We start from the raw sequence: 17,969 nt of genomic DNA, 5'->3' as shown, positions 1-17,969 counted from the left end.
TACTGTTCCGTAACGTTCAAAATTTTCACTTTTTACATAACGTTCCGATTGACGTCACTGGTGACGACATAAACACGTACTGTGGAGATCCGGTTATAGAAAAATTGAAATCAGGTGAAACAATCCGTATAGCACTTATGTGTGAACCGTTTTAATAAAAGAGTAACGTAACCATAGCGCTTTATTTACCCTGTAACTGTAACGATCCACCCAAAAAGCTAACGATTCGTGCCCAATGATCTTTTTACTACATCATTACAATTTAATGTAGATTCCTTAATTAAAAGTTTAAAACTAATTGGCCACTTGACTTATCCAAATAACATGACGTCAAGAATGAAAACATTATCTAAAAACAAAACTGTCATTAATAAAATAATATCCGGCGGTTCTTCAATCGTATTCTTTCTCGTACGTACGATTGCTTATTTTAGATCCGATATTAAAGAAACCAACTAACCAAACTCCGGCTCCGGTTAATCGGGAAAGTTTTGATGGGTCGTGCTCGACCTCATTCCAGTTTCTTCTCCGTCGCTTTTAATTCTCTCCGGTGTCTTCTCCCTCGCCATCACCGTACTAACAACATGAAGATAAAGTAAGTTCCCTTTTGACTTTTTGCTTTTTCGGTTTTATCTTCTATTCGATTTAGAATTTAGGGGTTTTTTTAGATAGTCTCGTAGATCTGTTTTAATCGGTTTCGTTTGATTTCTTTTTCTTGATGGTGTTGTGTTTGTGTTTTGTAATCACGAGAAGATGTTTTTAACTGTACTGTTTCATTGTCTCTATGGTACTGAATCTTTATTATGTCTCTGTTTCTTGAACAGAACAGGAACGTTTTTGGGTGTTTCGATATCACTGATTCTCATAAACTTAGCTGCGATCATGGAACGAGCAGACGAGAATCTGTTGCCATCGGTTTATAAAGAAGTGAGTGAAGCATTTAACGCAGGACCATCAGATTTAGGCTACTTAACATTCATAAGAAACTTTGTTCAAGGACTTGCTTCGCCATTAGCTGGAGTTCTTGTCATTACCTATGATCGTCCCATTGTTCTTGCAATAGGTACTTTCTGTTGGGCTTTATCAACTGCTGCAGTTGGAGCCAGCAACTACTTCGTTCAGGTATTTTTCATCTGTTTATTCTATATGATATTTTCAAGTTGTTTAGAAGGTTTTTGAATTGATCTTCTTGTGATTATTTAGGTTGCGATGTGGAGAGCAGTGAATGGGTTTGGATTGGCAATTGTTATACCAGCCCTTCAATCTTTCATCGCAGATAGTTATAAGGATGGTGCCAGAGGAGCTGGTTTTGGTTTGTTGAACCTCATTGGTACGATTGGTGGTATAGGAGGAGGTGTTGTAGCAACTGTTATGGCTGGTTCTCAGTTTTGGGGCATACCTGGATGGCGTTGCGCTTTCATCATGATGGCTACGCTTAGCGCCCTGATCGGGTTACTTGTCTTTCTCTTCGTTGTTGACCCGAGAAAGAATGCTGATCGGTAATGTGATCTCAACATTGTCATCTAATTTGTCAGACAAAAGGACTAAAGGCTGATGAGTGAGTTTCTATTTTTTGCTTGTAATTATTGTAGAGAGGAACTAATGGTTCGCAAGACAAATTCAACAACCTCGGTTTGGAATGATTCATGGGCAGCTGCAAAATCAGTCGTTAAAGTACGTACATTTCAGATAATCGTCATCCAAGGAATTGTTGGTTCGTTTCCATGGACCGCAATGGTTTTTCTGACAATGTGGTTTGAGCTTATTGGTATAAATGGCAATTCCTACAAAAATCTTGAACATCCATCAGTGATCAAGAACTGAGATCTTGAATGTTTTTTTAGGTTTCGATCATAACCAGACCGCGGCTTTGCTCGGGGTATTTGCAACGGGAGGAGCGATAGGAACGTTAATGGGAGGGATAGTGGCGGATAAAATGGCACGGATATATCCAAATTCTGGAAGAGTGATGTGTGCACAGTTCAGTGCATTCATGGGAATTCCATTCTCAATTATTCTTCTGAAAGTAATCCCACAAACCACACGCAGCTACTCAATCTTCTCAGTAACTCTCTTCTTGATGGGTCTTACCATAACTTGGTGCGGATCAGCAGTTAACGCACCCATGTTTGCTGAAGTTGTTCCTCCTAAGTACCGTACAATGATCTACGCATTTGACCGTGCTTTCGAAGGGTCATTCTCATCTTTTGCTGCCCCCTTGGTTGGGATTTTGTCTGAGAAGATGTTTGGGTACGACGCAAGAGGTATTGATCCTTTGAAAGGTTCCTCTGTTCGTGAGGCTGATGCGCTTTCAAAGGGGCTTTTGTCGATGATGGCTGTTCCATTTGGACTATGTTGTCTCTGTTACACTCCGTTGCATTTTGTTTTTCAAAAAGATAGGGAAAACGCGAAAACCGCAAACTCTAAAGAAACTGAAATGATCTGAGAGACATGAGCTCGTGTTGTGATTCTTTTAATACCACAAACGATTTTGATAGCATTTTGTAAACCAGAGGTAAAACCACAAAAATCAGACACTTCTTGCATGAAATCAAACCAAGAAATGACAAAGATCAAACATGTTATACAACCCAGATTTTTGACTTTCCAGTTCCTTTCAGTCTCCTTTATCAAATTCTCACGAACAAGATTTTGATCCAAGGAAAGGGTTTCTTTTACATGGAATGTAATTTTACAAGATCAAACAAACAAACGAGTAGTCCTTGAGAAGAAGCAATACAATGGCGGATAGAGAGTTTGGTTCTTATTTTTTTTTGCTTGAGAAGACGAACCAAAAGCTTGTTAGATACAGCGAGGGAAAAAGGTTTGACCGACATATCCACCGGTCATGGCCCTCCGAACATTGGTCTCAAACAGCTTCGGGTTATCCCTTAAAACTGCAGCTGCATCATGGTTCAAAGGATCTTCGGAATTGGGCTCCTGTGTGAAAACAAGCACTGAGTTCAGAAACCAGTATAGCAACACAAAACCTACTTTGATCTAACTGTTTGGCTAATAATAATATACCGTGAAAAGATGGAAGAGTCCATAGATAACAGTGTTTATGTTAAGAACCGGTTTCCAGTCTTCACGCAAGATGTTGAGGCAAACGTTTCCTTCCAAATCGATATTTGGATGATAAACCTTAACAAGAAAACACAAGCAATTCAGGAATAGAAGATGGAAACTATAAGGAATGTAAAAAGAAGGAGCATACCTTGGTTTTGCATTTGACTTTAGGAGCTTCATGCGGATACACAGGAGAGACTTGGAATGTGAACACAAACGTACCATTTCTGTTTTAATAGGCAAGAGAAAGAACGAAACGAATGAGTTAGCGACCAAGTTTTTAAAGTGTGATCATGAGATGTAAAAAAAAAGGTAAACTTAACTGGTAGTAACCATCATCAGGTTTAATGGACACTTCAAAGTTCATCAAATCATCTTTGCCATTAGGAAAAGATATCGTACAAGAGCTCGGAAGGTTCAACTCCGATATATCTGCACCCAAAAGATTGAAACTTGAAGAAGAATAGACTAAATGCAAGAAAACAGTAGTGAAACAAAAGGAAAGATCAATATAAACACCTTTGTGAAGACGAAGTTCGCCAGCAGATTGCTTCTTGACAGAAGCACCACCTCTAGTAGCATTTTGAGCTTGTTCTCTTTGCTTTTCCTTTACCTTGAATAACCCAATCATTGCTTCTGACCTCTCTTACGAAACTCACAGAGCTGTGACAAAATCAAAGAATGAATGATTGATTCTATGGTCAAGTCAGATTAAAGATTTGAAATTTAGGATTCTAAATTCATCACTTGTAAAAAAGAAATTAACAAAGATGTTATAAAAATCTCTCCTTGTGATATAGTGAACACAACTGCAACTATAAAGCAGAGCAATCACAATCTCAAACTACACATCGCAATAATTGAAGCCCAAATCCGAAGATCCCTAAAACAAAGCTCTCTCTCACAAAAATCTCAGAAATGAAAAAAAAAAAGACGCGTTTTCAAGAAAAAGCTAGTTAATCTACTAACAGGTTCCAAGATCGGAGAGTTTCAATCAGAATCAGAATCGGAAAGCTAAAAGAAAACAAAAAACAAAGACTAGGTCGAAGAATCAAAAGCTAAACACCAAAGACAATCAATCAAACAAAAGGGAACAAAATAAGAAAAATGGAGGAAGAAGAAGAAGAAGAAGAAGAAGAAGAAGAAGAAGAAGAAGAAGAAGAAGAAGAAGAAGAAGAAGAAGAAGAAAGAAGCTTACAAAGTTGCTAATTCCGGTAGATGAAACACGAAAAAGGTCGAAACAAACTACAAAACGAATCAAAGAGTTTTTCTCCCAGGCACCGGATTGTCGTCTCCGGAAGCTAAACGACGAAGAAAACACAAAGAGAAAATGCTGTAAATGAGAAACACAAATCGTAGCTTTTTCTCGACGCTGAATCAGAGAGAGAGACTCGTCGTCATTGTTTGCTGTGTTCTCATCTCGGCCCATTAAAAGCCCATGAGGCCCGTCCGTAATCAATACAATAAATTTTTTGGTAGTTTGCGTGCTCTTTAATTAAATACGTTAAGCCGAACAAGCAGAGATGTGTCAGATATCAAACGTCAGAACCCTCCATTAGGGACTTTGTCTTTTTTTTTGACCCGTATGCATTTTTCATACCATTTTTACTATTTTCGTGTAAAACCAACAAAGAATTAAAGATGAACCTGTTTAGGTGGGAGATGTTTTGTTTCTTCTTTGTGGACTTTTATTAGGTCTCTAATAAAGATCCTATGTTTTAAACGTTTTTTCTAAAATAGGATATTTAATGTTGATACATTAACTTTTTTTTTTTTTTTGAATCGATTTAGTGATAGATAATCCACTAAGTAAAAAAATAAATAAAGATAAAAATGTTTGAAATGATTAGAAAAAAAAATCAGTATATAGTTAATAATCACTGTAATTGTTAGGTATGTGATCATCTCAATCCAATATGAAATTATGAATTAATGATTTTGAGATTTTACCAAATATTGGCAAAGAAATAGAAAAAATCTACAAAAACTGACAACAGGTCATCAATTTTTTTTTTCCTTTCAACAACAATGCATTTTATTTCTACACAAGTAATTATTAACAATCTAAGCCAGAAAATTTTCTAATTATTATTATAAAAATGTTTTTTTGTGGACTTGAAAAAAAAAACTAGAAAAAAGTGAAAACATCGTCATCTCCACCACCACTAAGAAAAGCCCATTCCGTCACACACAACCCTATCTGTTTACTTGTAGCTAGCTTCTCACTAATGGCCAATCCAATTCTCTATTGATTTGATTTTGACTCCACCAAACAAAAAAAAAATTAATATATATTTATAAAGAAAAAAACAATCTCAAATCATAGATTTCAGAAATCGCCATGGCTTCAGTGACTCTAGGTTCATGGGTTGTTGTTCACCACAATCATCTCTCTTCTTCCTCCTCAATCGTCACCAAACCCAGATCCAGATCTTCTCTCATGACTCTTACTAAACCCATCTCACTCCGTTCAAAACGCACCGTTTCATCAATCGTTGCCTCATCCGTCGTTACGAAAGAAGACAACCGAAGCTCATCCTCGTCATCATCACCGTCATCTTCTTCCTTCGATTTCATGTCTTACATCATCACCAAAGCCGAATCTGTCAACAGAGCTTTGGATTCATCTGTTCCTCTCCGTGAGCCACTCAAGATCCACGAAGCCATGCGTTACTCTCTCCTCGCCGGTGGCAAGAGAGTCAGACCTGTCCTCTGCATCGCCGCTTGTGAACTCGTCGGCGGCGATGAATCCGTCGCTATGCCTGCCGCTTGCGCCGTCGAGATGATCCACACCATGTCGTTGATCCACGACGATCTCCCTTGTATGGATAACGACGATCTCCGCCGTGGTAAGCCCACCAACCACAAAGTGTACGGAGAGGACGTCGCTGTGTTAGCCGGAGACGCGCTTCTCTCGTTCGCTTTCGAGCATTTAGCGTCGGCTACGAGTTCCGAAGTTTCTCCCGTGAGAGTGGTCAGAGCCGTTGGGGAATTGGCCAAAGCTATCGGAACGGAAGGGTTGGTGGCGGGTCAAGTCGTGGACATTAGTAGCGAAGGGTTAGATCTAAACGACGTCGGTTTAGAGCATTTGGAGTTTATCCATTTGCATAAAACGGCGGCGTTGCTTGAAGCCTCTGCGGTTTTGGGAGCTATCGTAGGTGGAGGAAGTGACGATGAGATCGAGAGGCTGAGGAAGTTTGCGAGGTGTATCGGTCTTTTGTTTCAGGTGATTGATGACATATTGGATTTGACCAAGTCGTCGAAAGAACTTGGGAAAACTGCAGGGAAAGATTTGATTGCGGATAAGTTGACGTACCCTAAGATTATGGGATTGGAGAAATCCAGAGAGTTTGCTGAGAAGTTGAATAGAGAGGCTCGTGATCAGCTTTTAGGGTTTGATTCTGATAAGGTTGCTCCTTTGTTGGCTTTGGCTAATTACATTGCTAATAGACAGAACTGACTTGTGTTCATGTTGTTGTTGTTGTTTGACTCCCCTTTGTCGGGAATCATCATAGATTGAAATTTGTAGAATTATCGGAGAGAAGGTAAAAAAAATCAGATTCTAGAGTTTGTTAATGCTTTCATCATTGTCGGTGTAATTTTTATGTTTCCCATGTTATACTCGAAAAAAAAAAAAATGGATGAAATATAAAAGAAAAAAAAAGAGATTTCATGTGTCTGTAACAGAGCCTCTCTGGTCGGATCTGTTAAGTCCTTTTTGAATATGATTGAACCTCTCTCTCTCTTCTTTTTTAGCTCTTGTTTTGTTAAATGTTCGAATTTCATGATGAACTCTGTGTTTTGGTACAGAACAGTGATTGAATTGTAGAAATCTCGGACAGGTTTGTTCTAGCGTTTGTTGGTGGAATCGTCTCTATGTTTTCACTTGTACAAAAGAATTGCATAATAAGCTCTGAACCATAGGTTTTTTAGTACAGAACACTGATGAGATTTTTCACAGATTTGCTGGTTGATTCTTGTCTTCAGATTAGATCTTGAAGGTACATCCAAATAATACGGTGTTAAGGTTAACTAATCAAGTCAACGATTAAAATGACTTAAGATAAAAGTAATAAAAAAAAGCCCATGAAAGACTTTTAGGCAATTATTAGACCGACACGAATATAAATGATGAATTAATAATTAATTAAACGGGCTAAGTTCGTGTATTAGTTCCAAAGTTAAAAGCCCAATCGAAATATTGAGTTCAAAAAGCCATTTTATACTATTAACAGTGCTCCGATGGAGGGGAGAGAGAACTGGAATTTGGAAGACGAAAAACAAACTAAACTCAAACGACAACGTTTTCAGACGTTCATTGGCTTAGGCTAGCTCATTTTGTTCAAAATAGTTTAAATCCATCCATTTTTGTGGTCTCTATAACCTTGCCAAATTGGTGGAACAAACATTTCGTGGGGGCCAAGGCCAAATATTTTAGAGGCAACGAGGAGGGGAGGTCTTAGTTGTCAGGTAATAAACGATATTTTAGTGGCGAAATTGATATTTTAGTGGGTTATTGTGTAGAAGAGAATCAATTATTGTGTAGAAGAGAATCAATTATTGTGTGGCAAGATTGATATTTTAGTGGGTAATTAATGAACTATATAACATAAATTAAGCTTGCGGAGAAAGAACAAGGTGTGAATACCATAAGGATTAGAGCCATGGGTAAAATTGTGAGGACCATCACAACGAAAATCTTTGACAACAAATGCATGAGAGAAGACAAACATTTTAAGTAGACAATTTTCAAAAGTTTGTGAAGGAAAAAAACTCGTAAAAAAGACGATAACAAATAAATGAAAACTAATTTTTGTTTGGATTTCCAAATCCTTTAAAATCATAGAACAAATAACCCTCTCTAATTTGGTGAAACAAAACATAATACTAACCATCTCCTAAATTTGGGCCACCAAGAAATGAACGCGGTCATAAACAAATTGAAACAAAACATTATCAGAAAGAAATTATAATAAATGACTTGAATAAATAAAAATATAATATATAAAACGTGCAGATAGAGGAAGGACGTTTTGGAGTGATTTTCCCCTTGATGACGAGAAGCCTAAGAACGCTATCGCGCATTTTGAAGGTGAAGCTAGAGATTTCGCAGCATTTGTAGACAAGCCCGGTGATGGTAAGGTATTCCCCTGTGAGATGAGTCGTGTTAGTTTTCCTTTGGTGCTTCGGCGAAGACGGACACACCTTTGTTCACCGCATCAAGGGAAACCTTCACGCCATCTGTTGGAGCGCCATCAAGGGAAACAATATTTTAGTGACAAGATAGATATTTTATGTTTATTCAGTTGTCAGGTAACCCACTAAAATATGTTTATTAACTGACAATTGAATCCTCCTTCCTCCATATAAAATCATACGAAAACTGCCTCACAAAGTTAGGAGGTGAGGAAACTGCAATTACCCATGCAATACATAGATAACATTTATTTTTAATTTTTTATGTATAGATTATTTTTTTGACTATGATAAAATCATCTATATATATATATATAAATTATTTTATTGTTTGATACATTGAATATAGTTTACATTAAATTCTATATAAATATAAGTTGTAGATGTGATTGTCTATATATGGCAGCAAATTAGTTATTTTTTAGTTCTTCAAAATGTTGATAAGATATTAACAAAAAATAAGCAAAACATATGTAAAATATGAACAAAACATAAGTAAAATATTTTTATGTATGTGTTTTTATAACAAATAAAATAGACTCTCATGTATCATACCATCTATTTTTTATTGGCACATTAGCATTTTGTTAGTTTATTAAAAATATCCTTTCATATAAAAATTTATTACAAATTCTCAATTTTCATGTTGTTTTTTTTATTTTACTTTCAAATATCTAATACATTATATAATACCCTATTAATACAAATACAAGATAAAGAAATATGAAATAAGAAGAATTAATAACAAACAAAATATTATGGATTTTAAAATAAAAAGCGTAAACACATTTTCAAACTAAATACATAACCTAACTAAAAAGACTTAATCTATTTGGGAGAGCTAAAACTCACAATTATATTAACCGATTTATTTTAGACATTTCAAAGTAATTGTGTTCGATTAACTGGCTAATTAGTGCATGTAAATAGTCTCAATCGTCCCATCCAAACTCTTAAGCCAATATCTTGGAGACAGACAGGTTATGCTTGTTTGGAGACAGACAGGTTATGCTTGTTTGGAGAATTGCTCATCACCCTTCTGCTGTTCTGCAAGACCTTCGCACGACCGTCGGAAAGACACAACTGGATCTGATATGATGATGATCTATGCACCTCCCATGAAGTCATCTTGCAAGTCCTTAAAAACATATCTCAAGGTGTAGTCAGTGGCGGCTCAAGGTTTTTAGGCCTTGGGCATTTTTTTTTTTGAATGAAAGACCAATTTTTTTTTAACCTCTGTTATATGTTAAAAAAAATGTGGATTTCATTTTAAAAATATATAAACACTTGATAAGATTATAAAAATTTATTTTCATTGTTGGAGTCAGTTGAGATAATTATAGAAGATAAATAGTCTTTTTTGTTATTGATTCGTAAAAATAAATCGTTAAAACATATTTTAATGAATTATTTTTGTGTTACAAATTTTGTTTTTGCCTCTTTTATCTTACATTATTTTTTGTGCTCAATTATGTTGCATTATTTTTTTTTGTACCCAGTTATCATGCATTATTTATTTTTTTGTGCTTTTTAATCTTACATTATTTGTCTCCTTAATTTATGAACCCGGGGCGGTCGCACCCCTCCCCCTATCTATGCCGGCACTGGGTGTAGTTCTCCAGCACCCGCGCGATGATATGTTGTCCACCAGGTTCTTCCATTGTGCAAACAAACCATAGGGTATGAGTTGGCCAGTCGTTTAAGCCCTTTCACAGTTAATGACATAAGATTTGAAGATGCGACTTTACACTGAACAGCAACACGGACGACAGGGGAAACAGAGAAATTGGTTGCCCGAATGGCGAATGGTGTGAGCATCAACTTCCTTTTCATTTGTGAGAGAGTCGCATGCTTGGTTATGAACTAATCTAATCCAACCACAGCGACAGTGTTACCATAAGGAACATCTTCCTCTTCCAAAGTCTCTTGTTGCTTCCCCATCCATATAACAGTAATTATTATTAAGCTCAAGTAAACACGAACACAAAACTCACATAAACTTAGTCAAAGACCACCACATGCTTACATTTGCTATACATTAAGATTATTATTAAGCACAAGTAAACACGAACGAACACAAAAACACACGTAACTCACATAAACTTATTCAAAGACCACCACATTCCATAATGTCTATGCCATAATGTCTTGAGAGACAAGACTAACACACATAAAAGTTATTCAAAGACCACGATACATAATATCTTGAAAGACAAAGAGACACTTAAACCACACAAACTTATTCAACGCTCTATCCATGGTACTTTCTTCAAAGAAAGACCTCAGAATACATAATGGGAAGATATGATACTTTGATTGATACATAATGGTGGACTTTTCACATCTTAAAACACTTGACTTCAAGCGACATATGATCTGGCGTTCCATCCATTGTTCTCCTTATGATAGCATTGTAGTTTTCACCGCCGCCACGGGTTTTGAAGGAAATGTAGAAGATTGCATTCTCGGCCTTGGCCTTCTTCTTCGGCTCCACATATTCTCTGGTTTGCACAATGATCTTTCTCAGCTCAAATGGTTGTGCCCACCTCAGTTCGTCCTGCAAAGACAACACCAAGAGAGATCATTAACCTAGTTACACGAGTTGGCCCATCTTAATTTGTTTGTTTATAGAGTCTTAAGTCCTTTTTTTTTTTTTTTGCCTCACCAGGAAACGGTCTAACGTGGTAAAGAATGCAAGTTCCGCATACAGATGAAGCCATTGCTTGTGTTCTTCCACGTCTGATTCTTTCATCTGCAACATCAACAACAATATATCACATGATCTTTGTGACCGACCATGATTATTTTAAGACTAAAAAAAAAGGGAGGGAGCTCTCTCTCACCTCGTAGTATTGGAGATTATCAGTGGCACCGTCAGGCACCCAATCGGAAATGTCACCTTTGAAGAAATCATCCACGGCAAGTCTGTCAAAGGCCGCACATAGGTCGCGTTCCACCTCCTCCTCCTCCTCTGAGAGGGTACAGTGGAAAATATTAAACGCACACACACACACACACACAAAAAACAAACCAAAATATATATATATATATATATATATATATATATATACGGAGAGAAGTTGGTTTGAGCAGCCAGCCAAATAACACAATTTTTACCTGGAGGCTTAAGCCTGCAGAGCGTTGTAATCATAGTCGAGCAACGTTTCTCCTCAACCTCATTATACAGAACCCTTGATTCGAGTTGGCTATTGGAATTGCGTAACAGGGAAGTAAATATTCCAGTATCCTTGTGGATACTCCCAGATCCACACAAATATTGGAAGTTTGTCCCCTACAAGGTCAAAAGGTTCACATAAAAGCACTACAACATATAGAAAGAAACCAATAATATAGTAGACAAGAGAGAGATACCTTTTGAAGATTGTAGCAATGAAGTCCAACTTTGCCAAGTAAGTGCTGATTGATTGATTGATTGAGAGAGTCAAAAATCAAAATCTGCGGAGGTTACTGATTACAAACAAGAGCCCAAAAAAAAACCAAAAAAAATTACCCGAGGTGTAATCTTCTCGTATATAGGATATCTTAGAGATTCCAATGGCGGGCCCGATGGTACGGGGAAGTCAGGAATGGTAAAAGGTTCTATGATGGGCGGCAGTGTATAATCAACATCATCAACATAATCATCATCATCGGAAGGGGGCAACCCCAGCAGCTTCCTCAGCTCACCCGGCGGTAAGAGAGATGGGTCAACGAAATAGGGCTTGCCTGTTATAGGGTTCACGCGATATGGGTCTCCTTCTTTCTTCAAAACCAAATAAAAAATAAAAAGAAAAAGGTATATATGACGTTCGTGTTTTAAAAAAAAAAAAATGCATAATCTTGAAACCGCGACTGATTGAGGAATCAGAAATCCAATTACATTAAACATGATGCCCGAAACCGAAATCCCATAAGGGCGAGGACACTCGAACACAGACGACATTCTTGGAAAATCTCTCTCACCAAAAACCTAATTAAAAAAAAAAAAAATTGGAGGATTAGATTCAAATTGAGATCCTAATAGCCCAACAACAGTAAACCGCAATTCTGAACATCTATCAAATTCACCATGCATGCTTTTGAGGACAGACAAAAATGCATAATATATCAACAGACACCCTAATTTATTTCCTCGCAGCCGTTATAAAAACTGAGTGATTCACCAAATCAGAGTGGGAATGATCAAACCTCTGAAACTAAAATCAAACTATCATGTGAAGATTCGACAAAAGAAAGAGATCCGATCAAGAATGAAACAACATACCACAATTCTGAACATCTATCAATTAACCATGCATGCTTTTGAGGACAGACAAAAATGCATAATATATCAACAGACACCCTAATTTATTTCGACGTAGCCGTTATAAAAACTGAGTGATTCACCAAATCAGAGTGGGAATGATCAAACCTCTGAAACTAAAATCAAACTATCATGTGAAGATTCGACAAAAGAAAGAGATCCGATCAAGAATGAAACAACATACCACCTTTCCTCTCAAAAAGTTGATTCGCCAAATTAGTTTCGGGATTTCCTACAAAGTTATTGGGCTTTGTAGGAAACAACATAACCTAAAAATATTGTTTTATATCCCCCACCCCCCCCCCCCCCCTCCCCCCAAATACAACCGACAAAGTTATTGGGTTTTTTATTTAACTCATAAGACCCAAAATTAACTCTCTCTTTTTAACGCTTATCATCTCATTTATTGAAACCAGAAATAGAAAATAGAACAACAGGCCCAATGAAACCCAAAATGAATCCAACATGAGGAATACTTTCCTTGCAGTTTTTATTATTTTGAGTTTTTTGGGTGAAGTTTTATTTATTTAGTAAAAGCATATATTGTTTTTTATAATAATTTTAGATGTTTCTAAAAAAAAATGTTTAATATATATATATATATGTATATACTATTTTTAATTTTGATATGGGGTTTATGAATATTAATTATAAAGCGTCAAACTAATTCATATATTTCCTAATCTATACTGATTTCATTTTTTGTCATTTCTTTAAAAAAAAAAATTGAAGCATGAGTGCGTATGTAGTACAGTATGTGAGTTACTTTAGAATTAGCCCAAAAGTAACTTCGATTCTCCGGTTTTTTTGTCCCATAGTCTAAACTCTAACTCCTTGCTCATTTCTAGGTTAAAACTAGCAAGATTCATCAGGATATCGAAAGAGTTATTATTACTTGATGCTTCAAAAGTAACATAAAACATATAAATCCCATATGTGAATTCATTTTATTGATCGCTTATGGTATTGGTTCATATACTAATGCCGATGCTCTTGTGATTAATTGTAGGATGTTGATCGAGTGTCATCTTCTGAGACGCGTGATGTAGTTCGTCCACAAGAAATTTCGTCAAATACACAAGTATTTGGAGTGGTCCTTACTCTTACCTCTCTGGTAAGCGTCCATTACGAAGGAAGTTGATAGACGTATTATCAGGCAACATCTTTGTGACCTAATACCTCTTTACCCTTCACTAAAACCGGAAGCGGTGGATAATCTCATCCAGGTATCTGGAGTGATCCCTTATAGCCATGATGGAAAATACTACCACGACGTCAATGTCATAATCTGGCTACACAAGCTTTATCCTGGTTCCCACAGTTTATCCTGGTTCCCACAAGACTTGTGTCACATCTCAGTGCCATATTCTCTTGTCAACCGCCTCTTGAAAAGGTTTGTCTTATAATCTAATTAAAATAGAGATCCCTATGTTAAAGACCTGCACCTCACGTTGCACAATCAATGTTACTAAGGCATGGTAAGTTTTGATGACCAAGTGTCTGCCGGTGGACAAAAACCACAACATGTGTCTTCTACTACAACATAGTTCTCTTCGTGACAGGCAACGAATTCTTAAGAGGTAATATTGTCTCAAATCTGTATATATATATCTTGTTATCTTTTTATAACTTCACCGCCCGATAATTCTAATTTTCGAAGTTGCTGATTTGATGTGTGTGCATGTAGGACTGGTGGGGCTTTAAGGGACGGATAAGGTGTGCTCTTCCTCAACAGGAAGTAGAGTTTTAAATCACCATTATTACATTTCAATAAATAAAATAGTATTGTCCGTAATAAGCACTATATCTACAATCTCCAATATACATCCCACATTACAGTGTTTACACAAAGTACGGTGAAATGAATTAATGATGCTGGAATGAATGTATACGTTAATGCTGGAATGAATGTATACGTTAATCCCTTAATATTATACACTGTGAGGATTTTAAGTTTTTAACTAGACAGCTGATCTTAAGTTAAGAGTTCTAATGTCAATATAAGAAAAATAATAGTTGATTTAAAAAAAAAAATTGTAGTGGTAATGATCATATAATAATTAATGACTATAAGAAAAATTCCATATGATATAGGTGGTAGTAGTATATATAGTCTTTAAATTAAAGTGCATAATCTGCAGCTGGAAACTGGCCACTTGTGTGCAACTAAACAAATTAGCATCTGCACTCGGCATTGTTTTTAGATTCGGACATATAAAAGAACTGATGCTTTAAGAATTATAATTACGTCACCGGGATAAACCATTACGATCGCAGGTCAAAATGGTCGATATGTTTCTTTTTTCAATTCTTAATATAAATATAAAGTGACATGTATATAATAATGTCTTACGGAGTTACAGGATATCCAAGTTTTCGAATATCCTAGTTAGAACTTATTAGAACCGAGATTATCTTTGAGTACTGGATATAATTAAAAGGATATGTTCACACATAGCAACGCATATTTAAATTAGAGTTTGCATGAATACATGATCTTAACTTAAACACACAATAAATTAATAGTATCTTTATCAATTTGGATTAGTACAACCACGACTACATGAATTTGGATTTGGACGTGAACATCAGATCTATCATTTAAATTCGAAATGTAAACGTGATAATTTCAATATAATAAATGGCAAAGTTGTATATTTTTTGTTTTGCTGGTGTCTCAGTATATGGATTCAGTAAACATTGAATTTAGAGTTATGTTTTTAACGTGAAATTTGAATCCAAAGTTGATTCCGTCACAAACATTTATGTTGAGCCAATCCAGTAAAATTGTCTATATTTGATTAGTTGAACATACATATCTGCTAAATGGATTTAAAGTAAATAAATTAACGAGAAAAAAATCTGTAAAAGTATAATTTTGTATTTTTGTGTTTGTTTTCAACATGTATCATCATCCCATGTGTTTTTTTTTTTAACAAAGGTAATTGATCCATTAAAGTTTAGGCTTCATTACAAAGAAGGCCCAAAGCCCTTTTAACCAGATAATCAATTTGGTGATTTTGATTTCTAGGGATGAAATGAAAGGAAATATATTTGAAATTATCTGATAGAGAAAAGACTTCGTGGAGATTTCCATGAAGTTCTTTGATGTGGATCTTCTGATTCAAAGCTTGGACTAGCGATTGCGAGTCAGAAGCGATCGATATTGAGTTGATGTTCGATTCAACCGCAACTCTAATCGTAGTTAGAGTTGCAACCGCTTCGGCCACCAAAGGTGAGAGTATGTGGGTTGAAGAGGCTGAGCCGTGGATCTTGACCTGGTCGTCTGGAGTTTTGATGATCCATCCGAAGCCTGCAGATCCATCTTCTTTCCATGAAGCGTCAGTGAAGCATCGAAAAGTATCGGGGGGTCAGGAGGCTTGTTGATAGTAGTAGGGTTTTGGGTTGGGGTGGAGAGAGAGTTTTGTGCCTTCTGCCATTCTTTCGCTCTACTCATAGCTATCTGCAGCGTTTCCGCAGCTGATTGGTGTGTCTTGTTGAAGATCAGTTTGTTACGGGAGGTCCAAAGGGACCAGATGATCCACGGGGATAGGGGGCCTAATCCAATACATGTTGGGGGCAAGCAGGTAAGTTTATTAACTTTCTCAATGCCCTGATCCGTAGTTGTAAAGGTGTCCAGAGGGGGAAGATTCTGGAAGGGTGCGTTAGACCACGCAAGTTTTGCATAGGGGCATTTGAAGAATAGGTGTAGGGTCGATTCCTCGTCACCATAGTGGGGGCAAGCAGCTGAGTCCGTAATATTTCGATGTTGTAGATTCTTACCCACTGGGAGAGCATTTTGAGCAGCCTTCCAGAGGAGGAACTTTGTTTTTGGGGAGGTTCTCAGGTTCCATATGTTGTGTTGCCAGTTGAAAGTGATGGTGTCTGGTCGATCCAGTTGCTCTTCGTCTCCAACAGAGGAATCAAGCTTTGAGGCTTCGAAGTAACCAGATTTGGCAGTGTAAATCCCATCCTTTGTTGGCAGCCAGGCCCATGTATCTTTTGCCCCTCTTGCACTCGGTTTTAGCTTTAAAATCATATCCTCATACAACGGAAGGATATTTCTGATAACTTCCGTATTCAATTTGTTTGTGTGAGGGATAATGAGATCAGCCACTGTGAGATTATGTTTTGCTTCGGTTGGAGGTCCCATTGCGCATGTTGGTGTGGAGAGAGATAGCCATGGAGTTCTCCACAGAGGTGTATTCTCTCCGGATCCCACTAGTACTCCTAAGTTTGATATGAGAAGGTCTCGAACCAAGCAAATACTTTTCCATCCATGCGAGGCTGAGTTTGGAGCCGAGGCTTCAAGGAAAGGTAAAGAGATACAATATTTTTCTAGTAGAACTCTTGACATTATGCTTTGTGGTTTGGTGAGGATGCGCCAGCTTAGCTTAGCTAGGAGAGATTTGTTGAACATCTTGATGTCTCTGAGTCCAAATCCTCCTATTTTTGTTGGTTTTGCTAATCTTTTCCAAGCAATCCAGACCATCTTTTTCTTTGTTGTCTTTGTGTCCCACCAAAAGCGTGTCAAGGCTGATTGGATCCGTTTACAGAGTGATGCAGGTAGGTGAAAGCAAGACATAGTATAGGTTGGCATGGCTGTCAGCACAGATTTGAGCATGGTTAGCTTTCCAGCTGTGGATAAGAAGCGTGAAGACCAGCTAAGTGCTCTCTGTTTGATACGGTCTACTATGGAAGAGAAGAGGTCTTTTTTCTTCCTACCAAAAAGCTCCGGTAAACCAAGGTACTTGCCCTGGCCCTTCCTTATGTATTTCAAGTATTCTTTTTGCTGCTTCCTTCATCTCTAGAGGGGTTTTAACTGAGAAGGTGATGGATGATTTCGCTTGATTTATCTTTTGCCCCGAGGCTGCTTCATACTTTTTTAGGATCCTTCGGAGTGTTTGACAGCTGTTGGGGTCAGAGCGTATGAAGAACATGGTATCATCAGCGAAAAGTAGGTGATTTACTCTAGGGCTTCCTTTTGCCACTCGTAGACCTTGTAAGTTTCCTTAATGTTGAGCTTTTAAGCATATTCCTGACAGAACCTCACTGCAAATAATGAACAGGTAGGGGGATAGCGGATCACCTTGTCTGATTCCACGTTGGGGATTGACTAAGCTTTTAGCTTGTCCATTGATGAGGAAGGAATACGACACAGTGGATACGCATTGCATAATCCAATTTATCCAGGTATTGTGAAAACCTAATTATATCAAGGCTGCTTTTATGAAATCCCATTCTAACCTGTCATATGCTTTACTTATGTCTGTTTTCACCCCCATGAAACATCTCTTTTCAGCTCCGGATGTCTTCAGATATTGCAGTGCTTCATGTGTGATGGGGACGTTATTCGCTATGGCTCTTTGAGGCACAAAGGCTGATTGATTTTCCGAGATGC

At 37.2% G+C, this 17,969-nt stretch overlaps 5 protein-coding genes across 7 annotated transcripts; 2 read left to right on the top strand and 3 right to left on the bottom strand.

Moving 5' to 3' along the window:
* Nucleotides 1-137: 137 nt before the first annotated feature.
* Nucleotides 138-2,500, top strand: LOC104716456 (uncharacterized). Of its 3 annotated transcripts, XM_087469580.1 has the most exons (6): nt 188-595; nt 825-927; nt 1,064-1,122; nt 1,204-1,499; nt 1,593-1,768; nt 1,845-2,500. In XM_087469580.1, exons 4-6 carry the CDS (start codon nt 1,210-1,212, stop codon nt 2,444-2,446), a joined length of 1,068 nt encoding a protein of 355 aa, XP_087325706.1. In that variant the 5' UTR covers nt 188-595; nt 825-927; nt 1,064-1,122; nt 1,204-1,209; the 3' UTR covers nt 2,447-2,500. The 3 variants fall into 3 exon arrangements, with proteins under 3 accessions (XP_010432136.1, XP_087325706.1, XP_087325707.1); XM_010433834.3 differs by having other exon boundaries at nt 138-595; nt 825-1,122; XM_087469581.1 differs by having other exon boundaries at nt 309-595; nt 825-1,122; nt 1,593-1,674.
* A 64-nt stretch (nt 2,501-2,564) lies between these two features.
* LOC104716455 (NEDD8-conjugating enzyme Ubc12) lies at nt 2,565-4,620 on the bottom strand. The gene is made up of 6 exons (XM_010433833.3): nt 4,268-4,620; nt 3,589-3,732; nt 3,393-3,501; nt 3,218-3,296; nt 3,028-3,144; nt 2,565-2,940 (listed from the first exon to the last, which is right to left on the bottom strand). The coding sequence occupies exons 2-6, from the start codon at nt 3,698-3,700 to the stop codon at nt 2,803-2,805; spliced, it is 555 nt and encodes a 184-aa protein (XP_010432135.1). The 5' UTR covers nt 3,701-3,732; nt 4,268-4,620; the 3' UTR covers nt 2,565-2,802.
* Nucleotides 4,621-5,080: 460 nt separating this feature from the next.
* Nucleotides 5,081-6,753, top strand: LOC104716454 (heterodimeric geranylgeranyl pyrophosphate synthase large subunit 1, chloroplastic). The gene has a single exon (XM_010433832.3). The coding sequence runs from the start codon at nt 5,411-5,413 to the stop codon at nt 6,527-6,529; it is 1,119 nt and encodes a 372-aa protein (XP_010432134.3). The 5' UTR covers nt 5,081-5,410; the 3' UTR covers nt 6,530-6,753.
* Nucleotides 6,754-10,338: 3,585 nt separating this feature from the next.
* Nucleotides 10,339-12,519, bottom strand: LOC104716453 (UPF0725 protein At2g20620-like). Its single transcript, XM_019230832.2, has 8 exons — nt 12,454-12,519; nt 12,146-12,235; nt 11,777-12,028; nt 11,638-11,682; nt 11,383-11,557; nt 11,109-11,236; nt 10,931-11,017; nt 10,339-10,822 (listed from the first exon to the last, which is right to left on the bottom strand). The coding sequence occupies exons 2-8, from the start codon at nt 12,206-12,208 to the stop codon at nt 10,604-10,606; spliced, it is 969 nt and encodes a 322-aa protein (XP_019086377.1). The 5' UTR covers nt 12,209-12,235; nt 12,454-12,519; the 3' UTR covers nt 10,339-10,603.
* A 3,254-nt stretch (nt 12,520-15,773) lies between these two features.
* Nucleotides 15,774-16,721, bottom strand: LOC147935719 (uncharacterized). Its single transcript, XM_087470236.1, has one exon. The coding sequence runs from the start codon at nt 16,719-16,721 to the stop codon at nt 15,774-15,776; it is 948 nt and encodes a 315-aa protein (XP_087326362.1).
* Nucleotides 16,722-17,969: the final 1,248 nt, after the last annotated feature.

The sequence above is a fragment of the Camelina sativa genome, chromosome 10 (assembly GCF_030686135.1).
Source record: "Camelina sativa cultivar CO46 ecotype springtype chromosome 10, ASM3068613v1".
In the NCBI taxonomy this organism is placed as follows: domain Eukaryota; kingdom Viridiplantae; phylum Streptophyta; class Magnoliopsida; order Brassicales; family Brassicaceae; genus Camelina; species Camelina sativa.
The sequence above is the reverse complement of the archived record's forward strand: the minus strand, read 5'-3'. Positions and strand labels throughout refer to the sequence as shown.